At 50.3% G+C, this 22299-nt stretch overlaps 1 protein-coding gene across 1 annotated transcript in view; it reads left to right on the top strand.

The window, feature by feature from the left end:
- SLC1A1 (solute carrier family 1 member 1) overlaps nucleotides 1-21528 on the top strand; it is a 76443-nt gene extending 54915 nt beyond the window's left edge. The window contains exons 4-12 of the mRNA XM_045065027.1: nucleotides 1529-1643; nucleotides 2910-2952; nucleotides 4253-4351; nucleotides 6493-6677; nucleotides 7844-7951; nucleotides 9792-9914; nucleotides 10547-10741; nucleotides 16667-16801; nucleotides 19355-21528. Coding sequence (XP_044920962.1) covers nucleotides 1529-1643; nucleotides 2910-2952; nucleotides 4253-4351; nucleotides 6493-6677; nucleotides 7844-7951; nucleotides 9792-9914; nucleotides 10547-10741; nucleotides 16667-16801; nucleotides 19355-19601 — 1250 coding nt within the window. The 3' untranslated portion in view covers nucleotides 19602-21528. The remainder of the gene's footprint in view (nucleotides 1-1528; nucleotides 1644-2909; nucleotides 2953-4252; nucleotides 4352-6492; nucleotides 6678-7843; nucleotides 7952-9791; nucleotides 9915-10546; nucleotides 10742-16666; nucleotides 16802-19354) is intronic.
- The last annotated feature ends 771 nt before the right edge of the window (nucleotides 21529-22299 follow it).

Genomic DNA, 22299 nt, shown 5'->3' with positions numbered 1-22299 from the left:
TATTTCGGATTCCTTCCTCCTCTGTCTAATGGTGACTCGTCCTTGAAAAGTATCTGGGCTTTTTTTAATGCTTTTTTTAAATTCAAAAAGTAGTTTTGTCAAACCACCATGAAGCCTTTGGGCTTCAAGTCTACCCAGCACCTTTTCTATAAAGAAAATACAGGACTGACACGTTCCTGGGTGACAGTCCTGTGCCTTACCAGGTTCACTGGGTAGAAGGAGGAGAAGCCAAGAGCTTATATAATCTGTAAATGGAGTGATTCATCCCGCAGTAGTGGAGTTGAGGGTAATTGTGAAATATTTCCAAAACAATGCCATTGCAGGGCATTTCGGATTTCACGTGGTACTCAGAGTAGAAATTCCACTTCAAAAAGGGAGAAAGTTCTAGTAAGGGAATATCGCTGCTCTTGTACCTTTGGCATTCCTTTGTGAAGAAAGTGCGGGCCGTCCTTCGTGACCTAACGTTTTTAAGGCCACCCGAGTGGGAAGAGAGGCTGGAGCGTACACAGATGCTATGGCCGGCGTAACCCCGGTGCTCTGCTTTAATGGACTGTTAGGACATGGTGAGGTTGGAGTCGTGTGAGGCAGGGCATCTGGGAGGGCCCGAACCTTGCCTTAAACCAAAGCCACCTCTCCTCATGAGGTTCCTGAGGCAGGGAGACATGAGGGGGAAAGCCGGTGCATGTCTCTCCAGCAACCCTGAGAGGGAAGAAGGAACCACATGCACCATGGTCCTTGGACTCGCCCACGGACTCCCCTCCCTGGCAAAACTGACCTGCTCGGCATCCTGACGTCCTGCTCCATGGACTGGCATCCCCCTCCAGTCAAGCAGTTTCCCATGCCGTGATCTGCTCTCCAGTCTCCCACCTTTGGACACCTCAAAGGACAGGAACCCATTACCTCCAGGGGCCAAAATGGCGCTCTCAGATACTCCCTGTTTAGACAGTTCCTTACGGCAAGAACCCTCTCTCTCCCTGTATTTGCCCTCACTCCATCCCCCCCAGAGTCACAGGAAATGCGACTTTCCCTAACCCTGAACATTTATTGGAGTAGACAGCAGCTTTCCAGATTTTGAGAGGCTTGGGATATAGAAGGAAGATAAGGCATGTTCTGTAGGCACCTCAGGAAAATAACTAGCATGTGTGGGCAAAAATTACATAAAAATATTGAAGGGGTGCCCTGAGCTGGACATCACCCTCACCCAACCCCTGCCTAGGCTGACCTCCTAAGCTAAAGAAAATAGAAAATTCTCAGGTGTTTCCAGAAGCAATTCTGGAATGCATCTCTTCATTTAAAAAGTGAGGGGGCAGAGGTGGAATTTCTTCTGCTTCATTTAAATGGAAGAGTAATTAAGGCCGCTGCTGAGGCCCCGGATGGGGTTCAGCATCTTGGCTGGACCTCAGAGTCTCCTTCCAGTGTTGCCTGCTTCCACCATGCCCCCTGGTTCTAAGAAGGAGGCACTGTTGGGGGTCAGGGGCAGGTGTTCTGGAAGGTTCTAAATGCTCGGTGATACTCTCCTTGGCCACAGGCATCGTGCTGGTGGTGAGCATCAAGCCTGGTGTGTCCCAGAAAGTAGACGAGATTGACAGGACAGGCAGCAGCCCCGAAGTCAGCACGGTGGACGCCATGTTGGATCTGATCAGGTGCGTGTCCTTCCAGCCGGGCCGCCCCGTGCCCCTGCCGCCTCTGATGCTGCCGTCACTGGGACCCACGCGTGCTCTGAGGCTCTGTTCCCGCTGGTTTGAAATTTCTGATATTTCTTGAATCATTGTGTTTGTTCAGTGAGCCCTGTGCCCCAAAATTACATATCTGGGCCCGCTTGCCAGACTGCGGGTCCAAGAGCAGTTGAGAGGAACAGGCCCCTCTGTCTGGATTCAGGATGGACAGAGCTGCAGAAAGTATATACTTGTTGCATTAAGATGCTGGGCTGAGCGGGGGATGTGATCCGTTCTAAAGGACACGTGAAGAAATACACTTTTTAATTATACAGGAGAAACCCTTTTATCAGAAGCAATCAGGGCTGGAAATTGGTTAGTTAATTTTAAGATACCAGTTAAAGCAAAAAAAAAAAAAAAAAAGACACAGCTATGCCTGAGATACTTTGTTGACACCTATAATTTAAATGGCATTTATTTGCCGACCTCTGACATGAGGCCAAGGTCTTTCCTTCGAGTGTGTTGGGTGATTATCATTTGGTATCATTTCTCTCGCACCTGCTGTCCTTACAAAGGCATCATGTACAGTTTCCAAGCTCAGTTTCCGTGAAGGAGAGCAACAAAGCCCTTAGAAACGGCTAACAAAGCTGCGTGCCGGTTTTTCTTTCCATTTCAGTGGCCCTCCCAAACCTAATTTAACCACAGAAAGCTTAATCCCGTGCTTTGGCCGAGTTTCCAGGCGTGGAGTTTAGAGTTGATAAAAACCACACCTTCTGTTTCCTAGTCCTGTTGCATCCATCCACATCATCCGTAATTCAGTGACTGACTGCGCTGATGTCCGCAGTTGGCGTAAAGACGTTGGGAGCAAAAGCAGTGGACTCGGGAGGCCTGCGCTCCCGTCGGCGAGCGCGGAGGGTACGGGACATGAAAGACGTCCCTGGGCGGTGAGCGTCCGCCTGCCAGTGCTGTGTGGCACGGAGCACAGCACGCGTAGACGTACTCTCATCAGCGAGGTGATGGTGGCCGGAGAGTGACGGTGGCTCGGGAGAGCTTTCTGGACTGGGTTGAAGCTCGGCGGGAGGGACAGATTCTTTATCAGAGGAAGTATTTGCAAAGGAGAGGCCAGAAAAGATACCAGGGTACTGATGCTGTCTTCTCCTCGTGTTCACCAATGTATTGAGTGTGACAGAAACAAATAACAGAAAACAAAACACTTGTGCCTTAATGTGACACTGCTTTTCATGTCTCCAACAGGAATATGTTCCCTGAGAATCTTGTCCAAGCCTGTTTTCAGCAGGTAATCCTAATGGCTTTTGCCTCCAGACGGCTCCCCTCTTCACTTGACCCATTCGAGATTTTTATGTCCTGCTGTGACCCAGGAGCTGGAATGCGCCCACCCCAAATGGCAGGAACCGAACCTGGAAATATGCAGGCGGGGCCATCGCAGGTGGCTTCTCTGCTCTGTGCCTCTGGTCTTCCAGGCCCCAGGGAAGTCCCTCTTGCAACGGACCCGGGCTCCCTTTCCCTGTTTTGGGAGAACCCCGTGGTATTTGCAAGGAAGCTTGGATCGTCTGCCGGTTAAACACCCTGCAGAAACGGCCCCGGCGCCTCTCCTTCCTCCCGCATGAAGGAGAGCAGTATCTAACACGCACGGGCCTTCGGTGCCTGCTGTCCCGTCTTTTCCTTACTCGTCGCGCGCCCGTTGCCGGCACGCCCCGTGGCCGTGCAACAAAGCCCTGATTTTTGTCTCTAGGAAAGCTTCGCGGTCTCCTCACTCCGTCTCCTGGCTGCCCTTCCCTCTGGTTTATCTGTGCACTTGAAGACAGCGGAGTCTGTCCCAAAATGCTAATTCATTTACATAAATTATACCAACAGAGCCCTCTGTGTACACCAACAAAAGTGGCCATGAGCTTGCTCCCTGCCAACGTCCATGAGGCACAGAACCACCTCCATTTCAAGGTTCAGCCTCAGGTGGTCATTTGTAAGGTTCTTAAGGTTGGCGGAGCCTGGCAGGACTGACACGGATGCCCGGCGTGAGGGTGTATGAGCTCTTTCTTCAGCCTCCGTGCAGAAGCTCGGCAGAGCGCCCCAGAGCTGAAGGAAGGGAATTCAACAGAAATGTCCCTCGTGGCCTGGCCCTCAAGGGGTTTTTGATTTGGGAACAACCATCTAGTTCTTGACATGTATTAAAGCCACGGTGACTGCACTCATCAAAGTAATGAGGCGTTTCTCCCAGATTAAGAATAATGAATGAGCAAACAGAGAAACAAAATGAGTAGCAGGATCCCCGTAATGTCTCTTAAAGCAAATGAAACCTATACTTTCTTCCCCATTATCGCTCTGTTAATTTGCCCCTTATTATAAAAGAGAACGTTCTGACATCGTTGAATGGTGGCTCTGGGAATCGGGGTTTGGATCTCGTGGTCTCGCCTTCGCTTCCAGAGCCTTGCGGGAGCCCGGAGAGGCGACAGGGGCAGAACGCTCCCATGGCACTTGTTTAGCCCAAGTGACCTATTCCTGTGGTTTAGGCTCAGATGCTTGAAAAAGGCTTATTTTGTTTGTTTCTCTGGTCTCTCTCCTCCCCCTCCACCCTGCAGTATAAAACCAAGCGTGAAGAAGTGAATGCTCCCAGGGAGCCAGGGACGAATGTGACAGACGCACCTGTCACAGCCATCATGACAACTGCCACTTCCAAGGTACCTCGTCGCCCGCACCCCTTCCCCAGCAGGCAGGGAGAGCTGCGAACAGGCAGGAGATGGAAATACAGTCAGTCGTCACTACTTGTGAATTCTTCTACCCGCTAAAATGTATCTGTAACCCCCAAAATCAACACGAAGCTCTCACGTTGTTTGCAGAAACACAGGGAGTGGTGAGAAGTTCCAGTCACCCAACACACGCACTCCCAGCTGAGGGCGAGCAAGGCCAAGGTCTGCCACCTTCTTTTTTTCTCTAAGTAGGCTCCATGCCCAGCGTGGGGCTTGAACTCATGACCCTGAGCTCAAGAGTCACCTGCTCTACCGACTGAGCCAGCGGGCACCCCAGGTGCTGGCTTCTTGTTTCAGCTCTCTTATTGCAAACCAGTGTCCTTTTGGGGTGTGTTTATGCCATGTTTTTTTTTCACATTTTTGTGCTTTTTCATGATGATTTCACTGTTTGAGACACACCCCCATGCATCGGCTGCAGCGCCGTGTGTGATTCTCAGGGCGAGAAGGCTATGACGGGCCAGACAGAAGACACCTGTGCCTTCGGTCGGCCTCACTCCGGCCTGACAGTGTCAGGGTTGGGGTGTTGAGAGCTGCTGGGGTTTCAGCAGTAGAGAAGGGACCGTACGGGCATGAAGTAGTTCCTCCCTAGTCCTGTGGTAGATTCTGCCACACAGGTCTCGGCCTCCTCCACACAGGAAGAGAAGATTTAAGGAACAAGTGTTTGGGAGACTTAGAAATGCAAATCAGATAGAGCGAGGTGGGCTCCTGCTTCGTCCTTCGGAACCCTTCACTCGTCCGCCTGGCCCAGTGGCCCTCCACGTCCGGGCGCCTCCCCGGCTCCCCAGCTCCCCTCCTGGATGCCCTCTGTCCCATCCAGACCCACCTCCTTGGTTTCTCCTTCTTTCCACCTTTGCACGTGATTCCACCGAGAGTTTTGTGAACAGCCCCCACGAGCTAGACCCCCTGGGCGCTGGGAGGCCAGTGGTGCAGACAGGTGTGGCCTCTGCCCTTACGCAATGAGCATTGCAACCGGGAAGAGCAGGCTACTCGGGGGCATTCAACACAGAGGCTTAAATTAGTTTGGGGGCTAGGCACGGTAGGGCAGGCCCAGGGCAAGATGACTTTTGCTTCTCCTTACGTCATTTTTCTGGAAAATGCTTCCATCTCCTGCCCATCTGCCGGCGAGGCTGCGCTCTCCCTGACCCCACGGCCCCCCATTCCATCTCTGCCTGATGCCTGCAGCTGTGGCTTGGCATGCAGTTCGTGACGCACCGTATTGCTCTCACGGGTCTGCTTTCCCTACGGTTATCTTATCTGTCGAGCTGTATTTCTGACTTATCCTGTAGCCGGTGCAGTTAGCACACTCTCATGGCTCAATAAATCCGTGTTTGAGCATATCAGGTTATAAGTAAAAAATGACAGGCACGCCAGGAGCTTATCAACCCTTTATAATACTTTATAAGGCTGACTTGTGCTGCTCCGATTATGTAATCTCCCTGTGAAATCTCTCAGAAGATCTCATGCTGCCCCACTCGGAGTTAAGTTTTTTCCCAGCATCTCTCTCGCTGTTCTTACCCAGGATAAGGGGAAGAAACGGTTCACAGTAGCAGCCGTTTGGGTAATACTCACATCTCTAAAGTCCTGTTGGCCACCCAGTTAGAGGCAATAAATAAGGTTTCTGCGTGTCACTATCAGAGAGATATCCTAAAAATGTTCACCGTGGCAAATAATTTGAGCTTCCTGCATTCTTAAGTCCTATATTTTTCATGCAGACTCCAAAGTTGCTAGTAGTTAAAATAACCCCTGAAAAGTGCCTTGATTCTAAAGTTCTTATTAAAAATGTAAGACATCCCAGAATAAGAATACTTCAAAAGAAATCTTCAAGTTTGGGTTTTTTGAGAAAGTGAAAAAAAAAATCACTATATTTCTGTGGCAGAAGATGGGAGCAATATGAACTCGATACACGTGTAGGTGGTTTGTTGTTGTTTGTTTTCTCCCCAAGTATTGTTGACTCTGACTGGTAGATTACTAGTTTGTTATGTCTGGCTATCATATCTTCTCATTCCGCGGCCTCTGCCTTCCAACAAAATTAGAATCACGCATCAGTATATTCTCTTGGTTTTGATCCACAGAACAAAACAAAGGAATACAAAGTCATAGGCATGTATTCGGACGGCATAAATGTCCTGGGCTTGATTGTCTTCTGCCTTGTCTTTGGACTTGTCATTGGAAAGATGGGAGAAAAAGGACAGATTCTGGTGGATTTCTTCAACGCTCTGAGTGACGCAACCATGAAAATCGTTCAGATCATCATGTGGTGAGCAGATGCTGGTGAATGCCATCTTGCTTCTTATTAAAGCTGTCCCCTCAAAATTAGAATAGAGGGGCCTGCGCTTCTCCACTGGCCTCCCCCTAGGAAGGAGGAACGTGGAATGCCGAGACACTGGAATGTTCAGGAATTCGACATATCACTTAGGCATGAGTTCACCAATAAGAATCTGAGTGTCAGCCATTGCTGTTCTCCCAAAGCCCCTGGTCAGCTCCCAACCGGCCTTTGTCTAAGAAATAACTCTTAAAAGAGTGACTTGAAGGGGTTCCTGGCACACCGAAACCCAAAGTGCTCTCCTCGTTGGGCCCAGACGTGATATTCAAAATACTTGCAATTGTATTTTGTTTCCATCCAAAAGAAACTGCCATTTGGATGAGAACACACCAGCGGCACCACCCGAGTCCCTGCCCTGTCCCTGGAAGTGCCAACAAGTCCACCTTTGCGAGGTGATCTCTGCCCCCATTTATGTCCTATTGAGTTGACCCGACATTATTTACTCTCAAGTGTAGACACCGACAGTGACGCAAAGGCTCTAGCGATTTCAACCACTTACTCCCACTGAACCTCAGCTTCTTCCTATGTAAAAAAAGGATAATAAAAGTCTGCCCCTCGGGTGGGGAGAAGTACATTAGGGGAAATGAGGCATGTCAAACACTTAACCCAATACAAGGCACGCAAAGAGAGCTGCACAAACAGAGTCGTTCTGAGCACTTCCACGACTAATGGCATCGCTCTGTTGCTGATATGACTGCCTGGGAGACCAGATGACTGAGGCTAGAGAGACCGTGGTGCCATCTAGGGAGGGTCAGGCAAAAATGAGATCTGCAGATGGGACCATTGGCAGGACGTACGTGCCCCGGGAGCACAGTGCAGGATAGGCAGCTGTTTAACCACACATGCTTGCCAACTTCACTCATCTAAGGTAGCTTGGGTGAGTAGAATTTAAAGTGCATGCACAGGCGCTAAATCCTGGCACCAGTGTGGTCCACCAGGACCGGAGGCTGAAACCTTAGCCTCCCTGTGGACCCGGTGCTCCTCCCAGCTGAGCGCAGGCACCAAGCCGAGGTGCACGCCCTGGCTTGTTTCCTCCCCAGCAGTCCCCCCTCGAGAAGACACCTGATGACGGAAGTGTCTTTGCTGTGCTTATGTTCTAGCTACATGCCACTTGGCATCTTGTTCCTGATTGCTGGGAAGATCATAGAAGTCGAAGACTGGGAAATATTTCGCAAGCTGGGCCTTTACATGGCCACCGTCCTGAGTGGGTATGTCGGACTCGGGAGAGGAAGCAGGAACTGTGTTTGAGCCACTGGATCACTACTGAGAAGCAGTGTTCCAGTTATAATTGGCTTCTCCCATGTGCCGAGGAAGATGGGGTTCAGAGATAAGAGAGCGGGGTGTGGGGGGGCTGGCCTTTAGCAGCTGTACTGGGGGAGGATCACACTGTGCTAATTGCCAGATCTTGGCAGAACAGCCTGGACCATGGTTTATTGCTGCCTTTATTCGTTGTTAAAACCCTTCATTGGAACAAGCAAAACCCACTAGAATCCTCTCTTGGCATTCACTTCTTCAAGGATGGAAACTCACCAAACTCGTAAGAATAGCTCACAAGGACCCCAGTCCCAAGAAAGAAATCAGGCAGGGCCTGAATGCAATGATACTTGAGCACATGGGAGTGTGTGGCTGGTTGGTTCCAACCCCATTGGTGGGGCTGGGCACCGCTACTGCTCCCTGCACCACCCGAGTATCAGAGAGGATTCCGGGAAAGTCTTCAGGCTGGGAAGAAGTGGGTAAAGCAGGGAGGCAGCAGGTTGTCTGCATATTCATTGCAGCCCATTATTGGTCACCTGAGGGGAGATAGGGTGAGATAATTTAGGAATGGTGCCCCCAGATATCTGGCAGGGACAGGATACGTCACACATGCTACGAAATATGAACGAAGGGGATGAATAAACATCACCCACACTTCCGCAGGTCAGTGCTCCCAAACACCCACCTTGGGCAGTGAGCTCACCTGTTGGGAGTGCAAGTGCCCTGGGGAATCCATCTGTGTTTACCAAAAACACAGCCCTTCCAGCCAACAAGCAGCAGCCTGGGTGTCTACAGCATCCAATCCCAGGGCCATAGTGATACGGGAGCAGGGCTTTGCACCCTTCTAGAGGCCAGAGCCTGTGTCCAGGCAGTGATTTGGCTGATGTTTATTATGCTGAGCCATTTTATGACACATTTCTGCTGGTTTCTGTTTGTCCGACCTGGGTTTCTAACAGAAAACTAAATTTCTCATAGTTCTTAGCCATGCCTGCTATCTAGAAGACCCTCATGACGGACCTTCAGGATCTGTATTTTCAGTGGCCTCATTTCTTCTTATTTTAGCTTTGACTAACTGATCTGTAAACTCTTACATGGCACCGGCTGGATTGGTCTCATTTTTTAAGCCCCCTGTTTTACATAACCTGTATAGTCCTACATGAAACAAGGAGTTGTTTTGGAAGGCAGGAATAACAAAGAAAAGGGGGTCAGTCCTGAGGTATGCCTGTAGGAAAGCAGGAACTCGCTCCTTCCTGGCCCTTTGGGAGGCTGGGCACCATCCAGCAGGACAGCAGTGTGGTGCAGGGAACAGGGGGCTGGGTGTAGGATGAGGAGTTTTGGTAGCAATGAGTGTGGAGCCACAGAGCTACCAAGGAAACAGGGGTCCGATCCACCTGTGAAGGTGAGGGAAGGCTTCCTGGAGGAGAGGGACCTTTTGCTGAGTCTTAGAAGAGTGGGAAGAATTCAGCAGCAGAAGGAAGTGAAAGCTCGTTAGCACCTATTGCAGGAATAGCACACACACGGCTTGGCGGTGCATACGTGTTCTGTGAGCTCCAAAATGTGGATTCAGCTACTGGCTTCACCACTTTGAAAAGATACTTCATTTGCTAAGTGAGTCTCCTCATACTCATTGGTGGATATATGGAGACCTATGCCCTTGCCCTACTTCTCATTTTCTCTTGGGTCATTATGAAAATCCAGTGATCCATCATGAATTTTAAAAAAGCTGTTTGGAAAAAGGGATTACTGTGAGGAGGTGGTGCGCTCTACAACCCTGCTTCTCTTTCTTGTTTACAGGCTCGCGATCCACTCCATTGTCATTCTCCCACTCATCTACTTCATAGTCGTGCGGAAGAACCCCTTCCGATTCGCCATGGGAATGGCTCAGGCTCTCCTGACAGCTCTCATGATCTCTTCCAGGTGAACAGAGGAGGGGTGTCCGGGAGAAGTCTCTGGGCCATGCCTTGTCAGCTCTCATCCGCATCCGCTGCAGATGAGAGCTGTCCCCACCACAGATGAAACTGACCCCTCCCTGGCTTGTGCTTTTCTGGCTGCCTTTAACTCAGGGAATGACCTCTAGATTCTCTGCCTGTGTCCTTGAACATTTCTGCCCCCTACTGGGTATCTCTCATCCTTGCGAAATGGCCTGCAGCCCCAGAATGGGTTACACTGTCACTTGGAGCAGCCCCGGACCCAGCACATTCTCCTTCCTGGACCTGCCGGAAGTGCCAGCGTGCTTTGGGCTCTGGGATTGGTTTTTGGCATAGAAGTGTCTCTCCAGGGGCGCCTGGGTGGCTCAGTGGGTTGATGCCTCTGCCTTCGGCTCAGGTCATGATCCCAGGGTCCTGGGATTGAGCCCCGCATCGGGCTCTCTGCTCAGCCAGGAGCCTGCTTCCTCCTCTCTCTGCCTGCCTCTCTGCTTACTCGTGGTCTCTGTCAAATAAATAAATAAAATCTTAAAAAAAAAAAAAAAAAAAAGTGTCTCTCTCCAGGGTGGGGACTGAGCCCTGGCATTCCCGGACCATAAGTTCCTTTCTCTTTCTATCACACAGTTCAGCCACACTGCCAGTCACTTTCCGCTGTGCTGAGGAAAAGAACCAGGTGGACAAGAGGATCACCAGGTTCGTGCTGCCTGTGGGAGCTACGATCAACATGGATGGGACTGCTCTCTATGAGGCAGTGGCAGCCGTGTTCATCGCACAGTTGAACGGCCTGGACTTGGGCATCGGGCAGATCATCACAATCAGGTAAGGTACAAGGTCATGCTCGTGTTCATTTCTGTCATTGGAACTGTATCAAGGAAAAATTGCCAGTGGGGGGGAAAGAAAATAAAAATCTGGAGGGCCAAAAGCATCCCTGTTCTTGGTTCAGCGTCCCCACTGGGTGCTAGGCACACAGCAGATGCCAAGGATTCAAGGCGGAATAAGGGCCAGTCCCTGCTTTCAGGGGGTCCCCAGTACGTAGGGGGATACAGATATCTAAGTCAATGCGGGGATGTACTAAGAGCTATCGTGGAGGTTTCAGAGGGCATAGAGGGCACCAAAGAAGGAAGGGAAGGTGAGGAGAGGCTTCCCAGGGAAGCAGAAGGTTTAGTCTCAGAAGAGCAAAGAATTTAGCTAGAGAAGAAGGAACTAAGAGCATCTGGGATAAAAAGGACTAGCACGTCCGGGGGCTCGTGATCTAACCACAGCCTAGTTACAGAGGACAGGTTATTGGATGTTGCCGGCATAGATTACAACGTGAAGAACGTAGAGAAACAAGAGGGCAGGGTTCATCTCCGGAAAGGCTTCATGTGAGCAGTCTTTCATAATATGGACAGATTTGCATTTTTAAAGGGCAACTTGGCAATAAGGTGGATGGACTAGATGGAAACAGGAACATAAACTAGAAGACTAGTTAGGAGACTACTGCAGAAGTCCAAGTAAGGAATTAAAAGGCCTACATCACGGGCTCTTGGGTAGCTCAGTCAGTTAAACATCTGCCTTTGGCTCAAGTCATGCCCAGGGTTCTAGGACCAAGCCCCACTTTGGGCTCCTTGCTCCGTAAGGAGTCTGCTTTGCTCTCTCCCTCTGCCCTCCCACCACCACCCTGCTGGTGCGCTCTCACTCAAATAAATAAAATCTTTAAAAAAAAAAAAAAAAGCCTACATCAAGGCACTGTCACTGAGGATGGAGAAGAACTAATGAATTCGAGAGGCATCAGTTGGATTCACAGGGAGGGATGGGAAGTGGGGGGCAGTTAGGATGACTCCAGGATAGGCGGATGGTTCTGGACTGGCGCATGGTACCTGCCAGAACAGAGACTAGTGGAAGAGAAGCAAGCATAGGTAGGAAAATAAAGAGCTTGTGTTTTTTGTCACATTGAATTTGAAATGCCTTCAAGATGTCCCGGTTGGAACTCTGCAGTGAGAAATGTGCAGATACAGTGTCAGAGGCATCAGCGGGAGGGCGGTCATCAAGCATGTGGTTACAAGTCAGTCATCTGTGTTTGAGGCTTAACCTCACCATGATTAACTGTGACCTTGGCCAAGGTACTTGACTTCGATAACCTCCTGTTTTCTCGCCTGTAAAATATGGATAATAGTACCTACATTTTACGCAAGTAGAGATAATTAAGTCAGTGCACATAAAATGCTTCAAACGGTGTGTACAGAGTGAGGCCTCAAGATGTTACATAGAGCGGGTTTGTGCCAAATAGAAAAGGACTAAGAACCAAGCTCTAGAAGAGGACTAAGAACCGAGCTCTAGAAAATCCTAATATTAAAGGCAGGCAAAGGAGGGGAGAACCAAGAGGGAGACCAAGAAGGAACAGAAAGGTAGGAGGAGAGCCATGAGACCATCACATCACAGAAACCCAGCGAAGAGAGATTTCCAAGGATGGAATCCCCAAAGAGCCTGATACCGCAAAGAATTCTACTCAAAGGAAGACTGAAATTGTCTGCTCAAGTCGATGCTGAAAACATCATTAATCAGTGTTGCTCTGAAACAAGCCTGTTCAAGATGGTAGCCGCAAGCCATAAACACAGATTGGACACAGCCAGTGTAGGAGCTTCCATCATTGTAGAGTTCAGTTCTGTCATGGAAAATTCTACTGGACAGCACTGCTTTGAAGAGATGGATTGGGTTTACAGCTAATCTGGCCACTTGTGTTCAGTTTGAAGTGCAAGCTTACAACTCAGCTGGGTCCCTGGGCCTGCACAAGGCTGAATCTGGCCTTTCTGGGTGAACTCAGTCTTGTAGCCCCCGTGCTTGGCACAGGCTTTCACTGTAGGTGTGAAGGCAGTTCTAACGGTGTTCTAATACGGTGTATATTTAACTCCTCCCCAACCCTAAGTCATCAAGTACTTATTGCTGTTGGCTTGACGCTAACCAAAGACAAGTGCCAACTGGACCACTGTCACATCAGCTGGGACACTGTCTCTGGGCTCTGTGGTCTACAGTGTCCATGGCTTAAAAAGCCCCAGCCGAAAGAGCTTGAGTAAAGTCCTACAGTTTGAGCAGTAGTGAGTGTGTTAAATTTGAAACCTTGCATCAGGCCTGAGAAAGCTCCACCACTTGACCTTGGTCCTTCTCAGGGCCCTTGGGCATCCCCCTCACCCTGGCCTGCGGACCCAGTCTGTATTGGACTGATTTCCCAGGAGTAGCTGTACGAGGTAGCTGCTGGTTTGGGTATTTGCCATTTTGTGGTGAACTCCCTCTCTCCCTAAGTCATAAGTTCCCTAGATCTTAATAACGTTGTTTTTTTGTTAACCTGACTGCTAGACAAATAAACTTTGGGTGGAGAAGCTAAGTATTTCACATCAAAACCTGTCCGCCTCCGCTTCTCCCCGCTCTGGTGTATTTTTTTTTTTTCAAATCATCTCGACACCCAGCAGTAGGACTCAAACTCACAACCCCGAAGATCAAGAATCACACGCTCTCCTGACTGAGCCCGCCAGGTGCCCCTGTACCCTTAAATCAGACTTGCTGATAAATAACCACCGGCCCAGAGACAACCACCGCAACTGTGAGGCCCAGTCATCACTGACCTAAAATTTAAAATCCTTGCTGGCTCTGCTCGGAACAGAATGAAATAACAAACATGGTTTTTCCCTTCACAACTTATGGTTGCGGCTCCTGTGGCCGATGGTTAGAGAGACCCATGGCTCATCGCCTTCCGTGGCCCGCTTGGCTCGACATCAAAGCAACGTAGGCGCCATCCACCCCAGACAAACCCTTTTGTGGTTTTATTGCAACATTCACTAATCAAAGGTTACGACTGACGGAAAATAGGATAAATGTGTCTTATAATGAAAGGTGATGACTGGATTTGGGGCCCAGGAGGAGCCTGGAGGAGGAAAGGAGCAGCAGTGGCCTTCGTACTGATTGTTCTGTAGCTGTGAGGGGTGATCCTGGGGGCAGCGCGGGTGGGGCCAGCAGCTGCTGACGCAGCAGAAGTGGCCTCAGTGTGTAAGGATCTTGGGCATCCAGGTGCCCTGCGACATGGTCTCCCCTTCCCACAGGCAAGAACTGAGAGCCAGGGGGAACTTGCTTAAGGACGTGCTGCTGCTGAAAACAGGTCTGACGCTCAGGCCTCTGCGGGCTTCAGCTCAGACCCCAGGCCCAGCCTGGATGGGACCTGAGCTAATATCCCGTCTGCAAGCCAGATCTCAGCACCAGGAAGGAACTTTCTACCAGTGACTACTGTGTGTTTGACTGTGTAAACCCTTTAAAGACAAAGTCAAATATAGTCAAAAGGACTGGGTTTTTATGTTGTTTCCCCAATAGTTCCCAGTCTCAGACCAAAGTCAGTCAAATGGCTGAAGTGTAGGAACCAAGGTCAAGGCTCTAAGGCAAAATTTTCTTGGACACAGTGGGTTTTGGATTTTGAACCCAGCCATAGGCTATAGGCACACGGTTAACCGTGATGGGCTGGGACTTCCAAAAAGAGATCCGTGGTCACGGGCGCAAATCACTTCTGGTAAAGAAAACCTGCTGCTGCCTTCAGTTAAAATTTTTTTTCAACCCGCATTAAAATAAACTTGGGTTTTCCAAAGAGTACTTAAGGCAGAACAGATCTAAAGGATTATGTAGGTCTGAAACACTTCGAGGAATTGGGACAGCCCAGAAATCTTTAATTTACTGTAAACTGGCGGCCCGCGGCCGCTGAAGGAAGAGACGGTTGTCAAAGCAAGTTGGCCTGTGTTTGACCAGACCCTCAAAGGCCATCTTCAGCACATGGCGAGGCAAGAGAAGGAGCTGTGGAATCTGCTTCGTAAGAATTCTGAGGCCTTTTTGAGCCCACCAGAATGTAGATTTGTGGACAGAATCAGGGATTCTTCCAGCTTAAATGGACAGTTTCTGTGTCTTCACTTTTCGACCCGGTGGCATCCTTGGACGGAGGATGAGAACAGGCGTCCAGAACAAGCAGCGGGCGTCCTTCCCAGGTCATCCAAAATTCAGCTGCTTCTCAGGGAATGGGGGGCCCTTGTTTCCTCCAAAAGGACCAGATTGATTTTTTTTCCTTTTTTAATTTAAATTCAGTTAATAAGCATATAATGCATTATTCCTTTCAGAGGTGGAGGTTCATGATTTGTCAGTTGCCTGTAACACCCCGTGCTCATTCCAAGTGTCCTCCTGTGCCCTCTTCCCACCCACCTCCCCTCCACCAACCCTCATTTTTGGGTTTTTTTTTAAGATTTTATTTATTTGAGAAAGAAAGTGTGAGCGAGAGAATGCAAGCCGGGACAGAGGCTGAGGGAGGGAAAGAAGCGGCTCCCTGCTCAGTCCCAGGACTCCAGGATCACGACCTGAGCCAAAAGGCAGACACTTAACTGACTGAGCCACCCAGGTGCCCCTGTTTCCCTGTCATTAAGAGTCTCTTATGGTTGGTCTCCCTGATTTTGTCTTATTTTTCCCTCCCTTCCCCTATGAGCCATTTTGTTTCTTAAATTCCACATGTAAGTGAGATCATATAATTCTTTCTCTGATTGACTTATTTAGCTTAGCATTATACCCTCTAGTTCCAGCCGTGTCATTGCATATGTCAAGATTTCATTCCTTTTGATGGCTGCATAGTATTCCTGTGTGTGTCTGTCTGTGTGTGTGTGTGTGTGTGTACATACATACCACATCTTCTTTATCCATTCATCTGTCAGTGGACATCTGGGCTCTTTCCATAATTTGGCTATTGTGCACATTGCTGCTATAAACATTTGGGTGCCCTTGCCCCTTTGGATCACTACGTTGTTGTCTTTGGGGTCAATACCCAGTACTGCAATTGCTGGGTCCTAGGGTAGCTCTGTTTTCAACTTTTCGAGGAACCTCCGTGCTGTTTTCCAGAGTGGCTGCACCAGCTCGCATCCCCACCAGCAGTACAGGAGGGTTCCCCTTTCTCCACGTCCTCGCCAACATGTGCAAAATGACCAGATTTAAATAAGAATGATATTTTTTATGAAAACCTGCGTATTCCAAAGGGAAGAATCGCTAGCGCCCCACTTCCTCTGCCTGAGACGGGTCTTTTTAAACACACAGTAATGAAGTGCATCCGACTGTCTCTGCGGGGCACGACCTCTCTCGTCCTGTGGCAGAAAGCGCATCCACTGGCCAGAGCAGTCGGGAATAAACGACTTTACCTCCGCCAGGGGGCATGGCGGTCTCTCAGTTCAGTGCCGTGGAGGACAGATCCCAGAGGTCAAGAGTCTTGTGATGTCAGGAAAGTGCATAAAACCTTCCGCCCGGCCTTCACGGCAACGGCAACTCCTGGCAGGTATCAGATGCCCGGGAATGCCCGGCTGGGTGCATAGATGGGCACAGGGAGCAAGAAAGGCAGAGATCATTGGCACCTGTCGAGGACAATGGATGCCTAGAGAGGTAGCTGAGCCTTCCCCGGCTGCCCCCGCCAGAGAACTCTGTCTTCCTCTTGAATAACCCTCTTGCCACTTGGGCAGTTCTTCCCTTCCTTGCATTAGAGAGATTGACTTTATCTCCCCGCCCCCCCCCCAAAAGACCACCACTCCCCGCCCATCCCCCCCCGCAGCCCTCTAATGAGGCAGAGCTGATGCTCAGGAGAGAACAGGTTCTGACCGGCCCATCTGGGGACACAGCGCAAACAGCCATCGGGACTAAGTTTCAGGCCAGGGGCCCCAAGGGGAGAGACGGGCGTCTAACCCCTGCATCCTGTTTCGGCCGCAGCATCACGGCCACCGCGGCCAGCATCGGAGCTGCCGGCGTGCCCCAGGCCGGCCTGGTGACCATGGTGATCGTGCTGAGCGCCGTGGGGCTGCCCGCGGAGGACGTCACCCTCATCATCGCCGTCGACTGGCTCCTGTGAGTTGAACTAAAGGCACTGCCTTGGCCGGGTGGGGAGGCGGGTGCCCCAGCCGCGGGGCGTCTGCAGGCTGTCAGCATCTGTCCTCAGATTGCCCAAGGAGCCACCTGTTGTGGCTTTCAGTTCCCTCTGGCCAGGCCATCTGATAATGTGCTTAAACATTAACTCCTAACTCTGAGCCGGGATTCTGAAAGGCCAGTGATCTCCATTAGCTCATTCAGACCTGATAACGCTCCTGGACCGGAGTTGGGTGCGGGAGTGGATGATAATAAGGGAAGGAAGCAGGACAAGGTCCCAGACAGTCCAGACCCTAGGGGCTCCCCTCGCCTCTCGGGGCCCTGGGCCAGCCCCACGGGCTCAGAACAGCCTGGTCAAGGGCAGCCCACCCTCTGAGACCTTCAGCATCGTCGGGGCGGTGGCCCAAGCAAAGACTCTGGGAGAAGACCGGCCTGAGTTTAAATCCCTGTTCCGCATCTCAGTGGCTCTTTGGCCTCGAGCAAGTTCCTTAGCTTCTCGGGGGCCCAGCTGCACAGGCTCTGAAGTGGGAACTATTCTGTGTATCTCATCTGATGGGGGCATGGTCTGAGCAAGCTAACGTGGGCTGGGAGTCTAGAACAGGGTTCAACAGGCAGTTTTTTTTTTTTTTATCCTAAGACAGTAACAATTGAACATCTGTATTTTTAGTAACGTATCATGAAATCTAAATTAATCTTTTCTTCCATAGCAATTTCTAAAGAGGAGGCAACACTGAAAAAAGAAAAGATTAACTCCCAACTTTAATATACTATCAAAGGTCAGACCAAAAACCTGAGCAGAATAACTCATGGGCATGTAACAGCAGCAAAAAGGCTCTCCTGGATTCTGGATCTACCCTGAGTCCTCCTCAGGAGATACTCATTTTTACAAAGACAAGTTTCAGAGATCAATTAGGGAAAGAGATCCATAAAAGCTATGAACATTTGACCTAATCAAACCAGTTAAGGGCAGTTTGACAAATGAATCAAAGATAACTGTTACAGTAAAGATTTGGTGGGTTTCTCTCTTCTCAAAACAGACTCTACCTGAAGTTTTAAAAAAACTGGGGACATGATTGCTCAATCATGGCCGGTTTTATTATCACCATTAGAACAGTTTGGACAGTTCATGTCTCACTCGACAACTCTCTCACATCCACACACACGCACGGGTGCGTACACACACACACACACACACACACACAGGGCTGAGGAACACAGCAGAACACTTGGGCAAGAATGGGCCCTGTGTGATCCCCAGGTTCAAGTTAGAATGAACTTGCAGTCCCAGGCTTTATCCTTAATACCCACTCTGTGCATTGGTCCCCTGGCCCTTGGGGGCACACGGGGGACTCTGACTTGAGCCTTTACTCAGCACCAGCCGGGGTTTACAGGGGAGAACGGTGCCGCTGGTTGTCGAGCAGCAGCTGAAGCGGTGAAGATACAGTCACACCCGAAGGAAAAGCTCCCGCTCTGGGAAGGCAGGCCAGGTGGGGCCCCCTCAGCGGCTGGCTGGTCCCACAAGACGCCCAGCTGAGGTGACACCTCTCTTGCCGAGATATCCTTTCACTGAGGCAAGTGCTTCCAGTGTCCTTTCTAGCGATGAGGGTGGCTTCGCACTTGACTCCTTTCCCTGATTCTTCCCGGAACCCATGACCTTCACTTCCAAGATACCGAAAGTAGTCTAAGGTCCCGTCTAGTCCGTGGGATGAAAAGACATGGGTTGGTTCCTACTCGGGACTAGTTCAGTCCATGGCCTTGTTCTAGATCACAGAAGGGCATCCAGAATGGAGCTGGGCAAACACTGGTGGCCTTTCCTGTCCTGCAGAGGTGGTTCTCACGAGAAAGTGTTCACGTGCACACCGCCTCCCAGCAGGGCCCCCTGTCCTCTCACCAGGACGCCTTCTCGGCTGCATGTCTTCTTCCCACAGCATCTCCTCCAAGCTTCGCACAGTTAAGGCTGACTCGGGGTGCCACAAGGAGGAAGCCACTCCTTGGCTGGTCCAGCTTTCTGGCTCTGTGCTCTGTAGTGTCCCTGCTGACTTGCTCATAGAGTGGCTCAATGGGGCAGAGAAACGACTACTCTCGGGTCACACAAACACACAGGAACCCTCAGCTGCACTCACAGACACACACTCCCCACCAGACACCTCTCATGGAAATCCCCCTCCCCTTAGTCAAGAGAGAGCCTAGAAAAGTCCCAAGATTGGGAGTCGGGGGATGGCGCAGCTTGAGCAGTTCTGACCCTTCCTCCCATTTCTTTGGGGGGAGAGGATGGAATGTGGGGAGACTGGTGCTGGATTTAGGAGGGTCATGGTGCCTTAGCGGGAGCACACACCCGGGGAGCCCATTTGCTCATTCTGCACTTCTGCAAGCCACCTTCTGCCCCAGGCCTCAGAGGAGCGGAGCCTCTGAGCCGGTCACCAGGATGACAACTTTCTCCATTTGCTTAATTTGTCACTGAATGCTTCAGATCCTTGTCTCTGCCCAGTGGCAACTGGAAATGAACTGCGGGCCTCCTGTCTGTCTCTTCCCCAGGGACCGGTTCAGGACCATGGTGAACGTCCTCGGGGACGCGTTCGGGACAGGCATCGTGGAGAAGCTGTCTAAGAAGGAGCTGGAGCAGATGGATGTTTCATCTGAAGTCAACATCGTGAACCCCTTTGCCTTGGAATCCACAGTCCTGGATAACGAAGATTCCGACACCAAGAAGTCCTACGTCAACGGAGGCTTCGCGGTGGACAAGACTGACACCATCTCGTTCACCCAGACCTCACAGTTCTAGAATCCCTGGCTTCACAGGACCAAGAATGATGAAGGACAGCTCCATGACAGTCATCTCTTAGCAAATCCAAACATTAAATAAGAGAAAAACATGAATGGCCAACTGTACATTTGATTTGATACACAGACTTCCAGATTATTTTCTATATTTGAATTCACAGCTTTCGCTCTCTGGGTTCTGGGATTTGGGGGTGGGGTAACATGAAAGAAAACAGATGAAAAGGAAAGCTGGATTGTCTGCAATGTAAAAATTCTGCAAGAGACAAAGTTTGGAAGTAGATAGAGTAGAAACTGTTGGATTAGGACACGGACATGGAAGGAAAATTGCTTTCTCATACGCAGCCCAGTGTTTTGGGTTTTTTAAAAAAAAAATACTCTCATTGATTACAAATTTTTACTCAAGCTTTCTATTGGCATGGATTTCCTTTGACTTCTCACATTTTTATAGATTACAGTGCATATAAACACCCCTCCCCCGTTAATGTGCCAAATTGTCCATTTTTGACTCATCTCCAGCCAATTTCAAAGTAACCGCTTTGAAAGAAAATAGACCAGCACAGTTCTGCAATCAGAGTTTTAAGACAGGTGTGGGGTTTTGTGGGAAGGGTTCTTTTTTCAATGTACTGTATTGGGACACTGGTAACTAGTAAGCCAGTGTTCGGTATAGAGCTAGATAGATAGATATATGTGTACATATTTATTATTTTCATATAAGTGGCCAGACAGAGATCAGAATTGAACCGTCAATGTGAAACAAAGAGCTCCCCTCGCACTTGAACGATAACTACGATTTCAGTCCACACCTGCTTTAGGGCTTCTCCAAACTCCTGTCTCAGGAGCACGAGAATGAAAAATCATGTTGTCTGACTGTTCCACGTCTGCGTGTCAGCCTCAAAGCAGACATGTCTTATGGTGATACTCCAAAGTGGCAATGCCGTTCATCTACAACTCCCGGACTCGACTATACTGGGAGGGAATCCCCCTCCGCGCTGCAGAAGATCGCACTCAGAGCTGTCCGTTGCGTAAGGCTGGATGTGCTGTTATCCAGCTCAAGTCTCCATTCTTCCGAGGTCAGCTATACCCACTTAAAAATGACAGGACTTCGCCCTTTGGTACCTCGTGGGGTGGCAAGCTCCCAGCTAAGTTATATTTTAATATGGGTTTGATGGACTGAACAAGTCCCATTGGCCAGAAGAAGCACTGTCCCTGCCCTGGATGGATTCTTGCAGAGTTCGGTCCCACGAAATGAGACGTGGTTATCAGTGGTTCAGGGAAATTCTCCCATGGTATGAATCTCGTCTCCTCCTCAGGGAGGTTCGTTCCAACTGCTAGTCTAGCCACCTTGGCCCTGCGCCTGATCATCCCTTTCCTGTCATTCTTCTGCTAATTTGTGAAGATAGTTGATTAAAAAGTCTGTGCTCCGGCTCTCACCTTGTAAATAACGCTCCACATAAAAACTTGTATTTACACCGAGACCGCAAGAGTCCCGCTTCTGCAGTACCGAGCAGCCAACGGAGGCCTGTGCTCCGGTATTTAAGACACCAGACGCTGTGCCAAAGGTCGTGGAAGAGTTAAGTCCGAGCTCCGTACTGACCACCCGTCCGTGGGATCGAGCGGAGAGCGAGCCTGGACTGTCCCGCACACACCATCAATACGGACCAGTGATTCAACAGGAGATTTAAGAGGCAGACACGGCTGGTGCGCACGGGAAGTCTGTCTAAAGACGGATGCCGCCGAATCCCTCCTTTGTCGTGGGCTGACAGGTCTGACCGCCTCGGCAGGTGGCCTGGGTCTCGGGCGCGGGAGGTGGCAGAGCTGCTGGTGACCTCAGGTCACCCTTCCTTGGAGTGAGTCTGTAACACACTGTGCTGTTAACCCGTAAGAGAACAGTGTTCCACGCCCGTCTCAATAAACACTTCCGCCCTCTCTCCTGGCCGGCCTGCGTCTTCTTTATCCTCCAATCGCACGTACTCAGAAGGGGCGAGGGAAGGTGAGGACGGACGTGGTCCGTGGATTCCGAGCGGAAACGGATTAGTGCTTTCAAAACTGTTTACACCCAAGGATGGGAAAGCCGGGCTTGACGAAAAGTAAGGGGATGCTTCGTGCGAATCCGTGGGGATGGCCAGGCTGAAATACGGGGCCCTAAACGGTGGCGAGTTTGTCCGTATTTTACCACTGAGATGAAAGGGAAGGTGTAATCTGGCTAGAGATTCCTGTACTGGGAGGGAGGTTTATCTCCAGGTCTTGGTGCCCTGGTTTCACGGAGGGACCAGTCCTGCCCTCTGAGATGTGCCTACAAACAACAAATGGGTCATGACAGGGCTCTCCTGGTGGACTCACTCGTCTAGGACCAACCACAAGGACAGGTCCCTACCCTGAGAGAAGGCAGTGTCTTCCAGAAGTGCTTACCACCATCTGGACAGACTAACTGAGGACAGGTACGTCTTCAGGCGACGTGGGATGCAACACCAGCTCCCGAACTACTCAGACTTGTTTGCAAGAGTTAATCCACCCGAGCAGGCGCCCCAGGACTTGGATCTTGCCCAGAGGACACTCACGTACTGAGAAACAGTGTTAGCCGCTCTCCCAAGGGGCTGGGTCTCAACAGATCTTTGTGAGCCCCCTGGGTACAAGGCTCTTTGTTAAAAACACACCTCATTCTTGGGAGAGCCGGGGAAAACTGTGCTTGGCTCGTAAGC

The sequence above is a fragment of the Mustela putorius genome, unplaced genomic scaffold (assembly GCF_011764305.1).
Source record: "Mustela putorius furo isolate JIRA1106 unplaced genomic scaffold, ASM1176430v1.1 tig00003854_pilon_pilon_pilon, whole genome shotgun sequence".
NCBI classification, from domain to species: Eukaryota; Metazoa; Chordata; class Mammalia; order Carnivora; family Mustelidae; genus Mustela; species Mustela putorius.
Note: the sequence above shows the minus strand (reverse complement) of the source record. Positions and strands in the feature narration are given on the sequence as shown.